At 36.6% G+C, this 11838-nt stretch overlaps 1 protein-coding gene across 1 annotated transcript in view; it reads right to left on the bottom strand.

The window, feature by feature from the left end:
- The window catches only part of CYLC1 (cylicin 1), a 52878-nt gene extending 41464 nt beyond the window's left edge, over positions 1-11414 (bottom strand). The window contains exon 1 of the mRNA XM_070366585.1: positions 11365-11414. Within this exon, the coding sequence (XP_070222686.1) occupies positions 11365-11414 (50 nt within the window). The remainder of the gene's footprint in view (positions 1-11364) is intronic.
- Between the last annotated feature and the right edge of the window lie 424 nt (positions 11415-11838).

Raw genomic sequence — 11838 nt, forward strand, 5'->3', positions numbered from 1 at the left:
GTACATCAAGTGAAATGTCAGGTTAAATGAAGCACAAGCTGGAATCAAGATTGCTGGGAGAAATTTCAGTAACCTCAGATATGCAGATGTCGCCACCCTTATGGCAGAAAGTGAAGAGGAACTAAAGGGTCTCTTAATGAAAGTGAAAATGGAGAGTGCAAAAGCTGGCTTAAAACTCAACATTCAAAAAAATGAAGATAATGGCATCCAGTTTCATCACTTCATGACAAATAAATGGAGAAGCAATGGAAACAGTGCCGGACTTTATTTTCTTGGGCTCCAAAATAACTGCAGATGGTGACTGTAGCCATGAAATTAAAAGACACTTGCTCCTTGGAGAAAAAAATCATTGAAACCCTAGACAGCAAATTAAAAAGCAGGGGCATTACTTTGTGGACAAAAATCCATCTAGTCAAAGCTATGGTGTTTCCAGTAGTAATGTACATATGTGAGAGTTGGACCATAAAGAAGGCTGAGCATGGAAGAATTTATGCCTATGAACTGTGGTGTTGTAGAAGACTCTTGAGAGTCCCTTAGACTGCAAGGACATCAAATCACTTAATTCTAAAGGAAATCAATCCTGAATATTCATTGGAAGGACTGATACTGAAGCCAAAACACTAATACTTTGGCCACCTTATTTGAAGAACTGACTCATTGGAAAAGATCCTGATGCTGGGAAAGACTGAAGGCAGAAGTAGAAGGGGACAACAGAGGTAGAAATCATTGTATGACATCACCGACTCAATGGACATGAGTTTGAGCAAGCTCTGGGATATGTTGAAGGAAAGGGAAGCCTGGTGTGCTGCAGTCCATGGTGTAACAAACAGTTGGTGATGACTGAGAGGCTGAACAACAACAGAAAAATCACAAGGAATTGACAAGAGTACAGTTGATAGTACTGTACAGCATGGTAGTAGGCCGCATAAGAAAATCATGGCAAAATGAAGTGGAGCAACAATGGAATCAGCAAATGGATATAGTAGAGAAAGCTATCAGGTGACATAATCTGATGGCACGAGATTCCAAGCAAGCTCTTTTTAAGGAATAGAGAAGAGAAAAGATTTGGAAATGCCATTGAGGAAACAAATCTACAGTACCTCTGAGTTCTGTTTTATGAAGGGATATGGGAGAAAATACTTCTCACTAGAGAAGGATTTACTTATAACACTGTGTTTAAAAGAGATAATAATGTCCAGTAGTGACATAATCTGAGCCCTTTGTGATGTAAGAGGCAAGAATAGACATAGGCAACATCAAACTAGAAATACATTTTAAAAGCACTAGGGAACTAAATCATTAATTTCTAGATAAAATAATTCTTTCCTTTGTTTTTTTTTTCAAACTATGTTGCATTTTCTGATTCTAAAAATAATACATACTTTTTGGAAAAAAAAATCCAAACATTATAGAAATATATCATTTTAAAAGGGAATAGATCTCTATAATTCTTTAGAATTTTAATTTCTGAGACAAAGGTTTTCTAAACTTTATTTTCACTGTTGAAGTTGTGCAGTTTTTCATATTTTTACTGATCTTTGACTTTTTTTCTGCAAATTACCTCTTCCATCTTAACTATAGCTTTCTTACTGGTTTTTACATGCTTTTAAAAATAGGTTGTGTCATAAGAATTTTCCATTTTTGTGAGTTAAAATGGCTGAATATTGATAGTTTTATATGGTTCAACTTAATATATATGGATATTAGCTGTTAGCTCTAAGTCAATATCACTTACATCATCATAATTTTTTGTATTACTGTCAGTAATACTCTTTTAAAGGAGATTGGCTTTTAAAATAGAGACTAACACTGAATGATGTAGCCACTAAATCCTGAAGAAATACTTTTGTTTAATTCCTATGAATAAAATTTTATCATCCACTTAATGATACCTTGAAAAATCAACTAACTATAATGTCTTAATTGGCAATAATATAAAGTCTTCCTTTTTATCAGAAAAACAGGATGGCCTAATGTTCTTTACATAGAAAATTAAGTATACCAGAGTACCATAATAAAGTCTTACTATGTTTCATTATGCTTTTCATTTTGAAGTGCCTTCACACACAGTAATTACTTCCCTTCTCCCTAAAATAAGATGTGGTTATAAGTACACATATACACACATTCAGAGTGATTAAAATATTCAAGGCCATGCAGCTATTTTGTGAAAGAGCCTGAACTAGTTAAATTTCAAAGTAAAACACTTAAGATGTTATGGAAATTTTGTACCTCTGTTTAAAATACAACTTTCATTCATGGCCAGGTAGCTCAGTTGGGTAGAGCATGATGCTAGTAAAATACAAATTTTAATCTATAAGTAGCTACTATTAGAGGAACATTATATTAAAATATAAATATGAAGCTAAATTGAGCATACTAACCGTTAAAAACACTAAAAATTATTGAAAAGAGGACTTACAATCTTGGAAGAGACATTTCCCCTGCCTATAGGTTGCCAGGACTTTAACACTGTAAGTTCAAACTGGTAACGCTGAGTGATGACATCATAAAGAGACTGTAAACAGCAGGAACTTAAAGGGATAAGACACAGTAATTACATTTTGCAGTGCATAAGTGCTTCTGAAATCTATTCAATAACTTTAGATGTGTTCACACACAATATTTCACAGTTTGAACTGAGAGAATCAGGTTTTCATTGATTGAATCTATTTTTATTATTTTTTTAAATTAGAGTAAAATTGCTTTACAATGCTGTGTTGATTTCTGCCCTACAACAACACAAATCAGCCATAATTATACATATATCACCCCCGTCTTGAACCTCCCAACCTTCTCCCTATCCCACCTCTCTAAGTCATCACGGAGCTCCAGTCTGGGCTCTATGTGTTACACAGCAACTTCTTACCAGTTATCTGTTTTACATATGGTAGTGTATATATGTCAATGTTACTTTCTCCATTCATTCCACTCTCTCCTTGCCTGACTGTATCCACAGATGCAGTCTCTAAATCTATGTCTCCATTCCTTCCCTGCAAATAAATTCATCAATAACATTTTCTGAGATTTCATACATATGTGTTAATATACAATATTTGTTTTTCTCTTTCTGACTTACTTCGCTCTGTATAACAGGCTCTAGGTTCATCCACCTCACTGGAACTGACTCAAATTCATTATTTTTTATGGTTTAATAATACTCCATTGTATATATGTACCACTTCTGCTTTATCCATTCATCTGTAGATGGATATCTAGGTTGTTTTCATGTCCTGGCTACTGTAAATGGTGATGCAATGAATATTGGGGTACTTGTGTCTTTTAGAGTTGTGGCTTTCTCAGGGTATAGTCCCTGTAAGTGGGACTGCTGGGTTATATGGCAGATTTATTCTTTGACCCATCTCATAGAGTAACGGAAATGAAAATAAAACAAACAAATGGAATCTAATTAAACTGAAAGGTTTTGAAAGGCAAAGGAAATGATAAACAAGATTAAAAGACAATCCTCAGAATAGGAGAAAATAATTGCAAATGGAACAACTGACAAGTGATTAATCTCCATAATATATAAGCAGCTCAAAATCAGAAAGAAAAAAACCCAGCTCAATCAAAAAATGGGCAAAAGATCTGGGCAGAAATTTCTGCAAAGAAGACAGATGACCAATAAACACATGAAAAGATGCTAAATCTCATTAATTATTAGAGAAATGCAAATCAAAATTACAGTGAGGTATCACCTCACACCAGTCAGAATGAAAGTGAAATGAAAGTGAAGTTGCTCAGTCGTGTCCGACTCTTTGTGACTCCATGGACCGTAGCTTACCAGGCTCTTCAGTCCATGGGATTTTCCAGGCAAGAATACTGGAGTGGATTGCCATTTCCTTCTCCAGGGGATCTTCCCGACCCAGGGATTGAACCCAGGTCTCCCGCATTGTAGGCAGACGCTTTACTGTCTGAGCTACCAGGGAAGTCCACCAGTCAGAATGGCCATCATCAAAAAAATCTACAAACAATAAATGCTGGAGAGGATATGCAGAAAAGGGAACCTTCCTACATATTTGGTGAGAATGTAAACTGATAGAGCCATTATGGAGTATAGTACGGTGATTACTTAAACTAGAAATGAATCTAATTGCTTAAGACACATCTAATTGCTTGATATCAGTTTAACATGAGTTTTGGACATGTATATGTCCACACAAATCTGTGTAACTGTGTACACATGCACCTGTGTATGTGTGCATGAGAGATATATGGGCCAAAAGGAAAATACAAGAATATTCCTCTCTAAAGAGCAACTGTAGTGTGTACATTTTCTTCACATTCAGGCTCCTTTTCCTACAAAACTATATATATGCTTGAAGATACGTTCCTCAAAAAAAAAAAAAAAACTTAAATATAGTTTATTCTTAGATATATAAATTAAGCAAAGGTAAAATGCCTATTAAAATAGTACCAAAGAGTATGAAAAATGTTTTTTTTTCCATCTCCAAATCTGAACATAACTGTTGGTTGTGTACAGAGTTACGTTAGAACAACTTATCAAATTGTACTTGGTAGGAAATTTACAAATGTGAACTTTTCATCATACGAAATGAAAACTTGTGCAGTAGGTAATGATGTGTACAGGTATAATTGTCTCTTATCTGTCCTAGATGAACATAAGTGAGCATTGTTTTGACCCTGGGAGGAAGAGTAATTCATTAGCTATTCTCATTAGTTTTTTTTTTTTTTTAACTAATTTGTCATTGAATTTGTCATTATTTTTTAATTAATTTACTTATTTTAATTGGAGGCTAATTATTTTATAATACTATAGTGGTTTTTGCCAAACATTGACATGAATCAGCCATGAGAGTACATGTATCGCCCGTCCCGAAACCCCCTCCAACCTCCCTCCCCATCCCATCCCTCAGGGTTATCCCAATGCACCAGTCCTGAGCACCCTGTCTCATGCATCAAACCTGGACTGGTGATCTAGTTCACATATGGTAATATACATGTTTCAATGCTATTCTTTCAAATCATCCCACCCTCACCTTTTCCAACAGAGTCCAACATTCTGTTCTTTACATCTGTGTCTCTTTTGCTGTCTTGAATATAGGGTCATCATCACCATCTTTCTAAATTCCATATACATGCGTTAATATACTGTAGTGGTGTTTTTCTTTCTGGCTTACTTCACTCTGTATAATAGACTCCAGTTTCATTCACCTCATTAGAACTGATTCAAATGCATTCTTTTTAATAACTGAGTAATATTCCATTGTGTATATATACCTCAGCTTTCTTATCCATTCATCTGCTGATCGACATCTAGGTTGCTTCCTTGTCCTAGCTATTTTAAACTGTGTTGCAGTGAACATTGGGATGCACATGTCTCTTTCAATTTTGATTTCCTCAGTGTGTATGCCCAGCAGTGGGATTGCTGGGTCGTATGGCAGTTCTATTTCCAGGTTTTTAAAAATCTCCACACTGTTCTCCATAGTGGCTGTACTAGTTTGCGCTCCCACCAACAGTGTAAGAGGGTTCCCTTTTCTCCACACCCTCTATAAAATGTATTGCTTGTAGACTTTTTGATGGCAGCCATTCTGACTGGCATGAGATGGTACCTCATTGTGTTTCTGATTTGCATTTATCTGAAAATGAGTGATGTTGAGCATCTTTTCATGTGTTTGTTAGACATCTATATGTCTTTTTTTGGAGAAATGTCTGTTTAGATCTTTGGCCCAATTTTTTCTTGGGTTGTTTATTTTTCTCGTATTGAGCTACAGGAGTTACTTGTATATTTTTGAGATTAATTCTTTGTCATTTGCTTCATTGGCTACTATTTTCTTTCATTCTGAAGGCTGTCTTTTCACCCTGCTTAGAGTTTCCTTCATTATACAAAAGTTTTAAATTTAATTAGGTCCCTTTTGTTTATTTTTGCTTTTATTTTCATTACTCTGGTAGGAGGGTCATAGAGGATCCTGCTGTGATTAATGTCAGAGAATGTTTTGCCTATGTTCTCCTCTAGGAGTTTTATAGTTTCTGGTCTTACCTTTAGATCTTTAATCCATTTTGAGTTTATTTTTGTGTATGGTGTTAGAAAGTGTTCTAGTTTCATTCTTTTACAGATGCTTGACCATTTTTCCTTGAACCACTTGTTGAAGAGATCGTCTTCTCTTAGTGTGTATTTGTGCCTACTTTGTCAAAGATAAGGTGTTCATAAGTGCATGGATTTATCTCTGGGCTTTCTATTTTGTTTCATTGATCTATATTTCTGTCTTTATGCCAGTACCATACTGTCTTGATGACTGTAGCCTTGCAGTATAGTCTGAAGTCAGTCAGGTTGATTCCTCCAGTTTCATTCTTCTTTCTCAAGATTGCTTTGGCTATTCGAGGTTCTTTGTATTTCCATACAAATTGTGAAATTATTTGTTCTAGTTCTGTGAAAAATACCATTGGTGGCTTGATAAGGTTTGCATTGAATATATAGATTACTTTGGGTTGCTGCTGCTGCTAAGTCGCTTCAGTCGTGTCTGACTCTGTGTGACCCCAGAGATGGCAGCCCACCAGGCCCCGCCGTCCCTGGGATTCTCCAGGCAAGAACACTGGAGTGGGTTGCCATTGCCTTCTCCAATGCATGAAAGTGAAAAGTGAAAGTGAAGTCGCTCAGTTGTGTTCGACTCCTAGCGACCCCATGGACTGCAGCCTATCAGGCTCCTCCATCCATGGGATTTTCCAGGCAAGAGTACTGGAGTGGGGTTCCATTGCCTTCTCCGTTTCTTTGGGTAGTATACTCATTTTCATTATATTGATTCCTCCGATCCATGAACATGGTATATTTCTCCATTTATTTATGCCATCTTTGATTCCTTTCATTAGTGTTTTACAGTTTTCTATATACAGGCCTTTTGTTTCTTTAGGTAAATTTATTCCTAAGTATTTTATTCTTTTCGTTGCAATGGTGAATGTAATTGTTTCCTTAATTTCTCTTTCTGTTTTCTCATTGTTAGTGTATAGGAATGCAAGGATTTCTCTGTGTTAATTTTATGCCCTGCCACTTTACTATATTCATTGATTAGCTCTAGTAATTTTCTTGTGGAGTCTTTAGGGTTTTCTATGTAGAGGATCATGTCATCTGCAAACAGTGAGAGTTTTTTCTCCTTTTTTCAATCTGCATTCCTTTTATTTCTTTTTCTTCTCTGATTGCTGTTGCTAAAACGTCCAAAACTATGCTGAATAGTAGTGGTGAGAGTGGGCACCCTTTTCTTGTTCCTACCTTTAGGGGAAATGCTTTCAATTTTTCATCATTGAGGATAATGCTTGCTGTGGGTTTATCATATATGGCTTTTATTATGTTGAGGTATGTTCCTTCTATGCCTGATTTCTGGAAGTTTTTTTTTTTTTTATCATAAATAGATGTCGAATTTTTTCAAAGGCTTTCTCAGCATCTATTGAGATAATCATATGTTTTTTTTTTAATTTTTATTTTATTTTATTTTTAAACTTTACATAATTGTTTTAGTTTTGCCAAATATCAAAATGAATCCGCCACAGGTATATGGTTTTTATCTTTCAATTATTTGTTAATATGGCATATCACATTTATTGATTTGTAAATATTTTAGAATCCTTGCATCCCTGGGATAAAGCTCACTTGGTTATGATGAATGATCTTTAAAATATCTTGTTGGATTGTGGTTGTTCGAATTTTGGTGAAGATTTTTGCATCTTTCTTCATCAGTGATATTGGCGTGTAGTTTTTTTATTTTTTGACATCTTTGTCTGGTTTTGGTATTAGGGTGATGGTCTCATAGAATGAGTTTGACAGTTTACCTTTCTATGCAACTTTCTGGAAGAGTTTGAGCAGGATAGATGTTAGCTCTTCTCTAAATTTTTGGTAGAATTCTGCTGTGAAGCCATCTGTTCCTGGGATTTTGTTTCTTGGAAGATTTCTGATTACAGTTTCCATTTTTGTGCTTGTGATAGGTCTGTTAAGTTTTTCTATTTCTTCCTGGTTCAGTTTTGGAAAGTTATGCTTTTCTGAGTTCATTTTCTTAGAAATTCATCCTTTTCTATGGATGAATTTTATTTATCTTCTCAAAGAACCAGCTTTAATTTTGTTGAGTTTTGCTACAGTCTCCTTTATTTCTTTTTCATTTATTTCTGCCCTAATTTTTTTGATTTCTTTCCTTCAACTAACCCTGAGTTTCTTCATTTCTTCTTTTTCTAGTTGCTTTATGTGTAAAGTTACATTATTTATTTGATTTTTCTCTTGTTTTCTTGAGGTAAGCTTGTATTGCTATGAATCTTCCCCTTAGCACTGCTCTTACTGAATCCCACAGGTTTTGGGTTGTTGTGTTTTCATTTTCATTTGTTTCTATGCATATTTTTAACTCTTTTTTTATTTCTTCTGTGATTTATTGGTTATTCAAAAGTGTGTTGTTTAGCCTCTGTATGCTTGCATTTTTAATAGTTTTTAATAGTTGACACCTAATCTTAATCACATTGTGATAAGAAAAGTTGCACTAGAGTTATGGCCCAGGATATGCTCTATCCTGGAGAATGTTCCGTGTGCACTTGAGAAAAAGTTGAAATTCATTTTTTGGGGATGAAATGTCCTATAGGTATCAGTTAGGTCTAACTGGTCCATTGTATCATTTAAAGTTTGTGTTTCCTAGCTAATTTTCTGTTTAGTTGATCTATCCATAGGTGTGAGTGGGGTATTAAAGTCTCCCACTATTATTATGTTACTGTTAATTTCCCCTTTCATACTTGTTAGCATTTGCCTTACATATGGCAGTACTCCTATGTTGGATGCATATATATTTATAATTGTTATATCTTCTTGGATTGATCCTTTGGTCATATGTAGGGTCCGTCTTTGTCTCTTTTCATGGCCTTTATTTCAAAGTCTATTTTATTTGATATGAGTATCACTACTCCTGCTTTACTTTAGTACCCATTTGTGTGAAATGTCTCTTTCCAGCTCTTCACTTTCAGTCTGTATGTCTACCTTGTTTTGAAGTGGGTCTCTTGTAGACAGCATATATAGGGGTTTTGTTTTTGTATCCATTCATCCAGTCTTTGTCTTATGGTTGGGGCATTCAACCCACTTACATTTAAGGTAATTATTGATAAGTATGGTCCCATTGCCATTTACTTTGTTGTTTTGGGTTCGAGTTTATACACATTTTCTGTGTTTCCTGTCTAGAGAAGATCCTTTAGTATTTGTTGAAGAGCTGGTTTTGTGGTGTTGAATTCTCTCAGTTTTTGCTTGCCTATAAAGCTTTTGATTTCTACTTCATATTTGAATGATATCCTTGCTGGGTACAGTAATCTGTTTTGTAGGTTTTTCTCTTTCATCACTTTATGTCCTGCCAGTCCCCTTTGGCCTGAAGAGTTTCAACTGATTGATCAGCTGTTATCCTCATGGGGATTCCCTTGTGTGTTATTTGTTTAATTTCCCTTTTTGCTTTTTATATTTGCTCTTTGTGTTTGACCTTCGTTAATTTGATTAATATGTGTCTGGGATGTTTCACCTTGGGTTTATCCTGTTTGGAAATCTCTGGGTTTCTTGGACTTGGGTGGCTATTTCTTTCCCCATTTTAAGGAAGTTTTCAATGATTATCTCCTCAGGTATTTTTTCACGGTCTTTCTTTTTGTATTCTTCTTCTGGGACTCCTATGACTTGAATGTTGGGGCATTTAACACTGTCCCAGAGGTATCTGAGGCTGTTCTTATTTCTTTAAATTCTTTTTTCCTCTCTGCTTCATTCATTTCTGCCATTCCATCTTCCACCTCACTTATGCTGTATTCTGCCTCAGTTATTCTACTGTTGCTTCCCTCCAGAGTGTTTTTGATCTTGGTTATTGCATTATTCATTATTGATGACTCTTTATTATTTTTTCTATGCTTGTTAAACATTTCTTGCATCTTCTCAATCCTTGTCTCTAGTCTATTTATCTGTAAGTCCATTTTGTTTTCAAGATTTTGAATCATCTTTACTATCATTATTCTGCACTTTTTTTCAGGTAGACTCCCTATCTCCTCCTCTTTGGTTTGGTTTGGTGAGCATTTATCATGTTCTTTTACCACCTAAATATTTCTCTGCCTTTTCATCTTGTTTAGATTGTTGTGTATGTGGTGGCCTTTCTGTATTATGGCAGTTTGTGGTTCCTCTTTTTGGTGTAGGTTCCTCCCTGTGGGTGGGGTTGGACTAATGGCTTGTCAAGGTTTCCTGCTTAGGGAAGCTTGCTTCAGTGTTCTGGTGGGTGGAGCTGGACCTCTTTTCTCTGGAGTGCAATGAAGTGTCCATTAGTGAGTTTTAGGGTTTCTATGGATTTGGTGTGACTTTGGGAAGCCTGTGTTTTAATGCTCATGGCTGTGTTCCTGTGTTGTTGGAGAATTAGTGTGGTATGTCTTGCTCTGGAACTTGTTCCCTCCTGGGTGGAACTTGGTTTCAGTGTAGGTATGGAGGCTTTTGGATGAGATCTTGTCAATTAATGTTCCCTGGAGTCAGGAGTTTTCTGGTGTTCTCAAGTTTTGGATTTAAGCCTCCTGCTTGTGGCTTTCAGTGTTATTCTTACAGTAGCCTCAAGAATTCTCCATCCATACAGCACAGGTGATAGAACATCTAGGTTAATGGGTAAAAGATTCTCCACAGTGAGGAACACCCAGAGAGGTTCACAGACTTACATGGAGAAAAGAAGAGTGAGAAGGGAGATAGAGGTGACTAGGTGTTGAAGAGGGAGAGACAAAAGGTCAGAAAGCCATCTAGCCAGTAATCAATTCCCTGTGTGCTCTCTTCAGACTGGAACACCCAAAGAGATTCACAGAGTTAAGTAGATAAGAGAAGGGCGAGGGAGGATATAGAGGTGACCTTTGGGAGAAAAGGAAGAGTCAAAAGGGGAGAGAGCAATCAAGACAGTAATCACATTCCTGAGTGAAAATGGGTACTGAGGATTTTATTCTTAAAGGTACAAAATTGATAACAACTATCAAAAAGCAAAGATTAAAAATCTAGAGTAGAGGTTAAACTCTCAAAAATACATTAAAAATACAAAACAAAATGAATCACAAAAATTTTAATTGCAAGGTAATAGCGGGTTATAAAAATGAAAATTAAAGGAATAATAAGAACTTAAAAAGAAAAAAAATAAAATGATAATACTAAAAATATATCTAGGAATTTTTCAGGAGATTTTGAGTGTAGTGTGGGGTCAGTTCAGTTTTAGAGAGTTCCTTGTTCCAGCTTATACTTCTTTTCAAGGTCTAAGCTACTCAGGTTCAGGTTCTTGGGTACTTCACAAAGGCACTCGGTTGGGCGTGCGTTTTCTGCCCTCCCCAGGCCTGAGGAGCTCAGGTGACCAGGTGCTTCGCAAGCACACTCCCAGGTGGGCTGTGTATCTTAATTACCTCCCTGGTCCCAGCCACTCGGTTTCCTGGGTGTGCTGCAAGAGCACCATCTCAGGTGTGCCATGTGTCTCCTCTGGGGAGCTGATCTATGGCTGCAACCCTCCTGGTAGATGTTAAACATCCAGGATCCCAGGAAGACTTGGTTAGCAACTGGGAGCCTACTTACTTTTTGGTGGAGGATGCAGTCTCTGGGGCTGAGATTGCCCCTTGCCTTCTGGCTCTGGCTGTCACACATCTGCCTCTCTACCTCCAGCAGGGAGAGGGGCTGGTCTGCAGCCGGCTAGCTCTCCTTGGTATTCGCTTAATCCTTTGTTCTGTAAGTGGGCCAGGCTGTGCCTTAGGTTAGAGCTTTTCATGGGAAAGTTCTCTCTCTCTTTGTTTTCTCTCTTTGGCTATCCCACAGTTTGGGTTGCTATCTCAGGTTAGCTCCTTCAGATTGTCCTCAGGGCATTCAGGCCCAGTCCTTACCCTAAG

This window comes from Bos mutus, chromosome X (assembly GCF_027580195.1).
Source record: "Bos mutus isolate GX-2022 chromosome X, NWIPB_WYAK_1.1, whole genome shotgun sequence".
Taxonomy (NCBI): Eukaryota; Metazoa; Chordata; class Mammalia; order Artiodactyla; family Bovidae; genus Bos; species Bos mutus.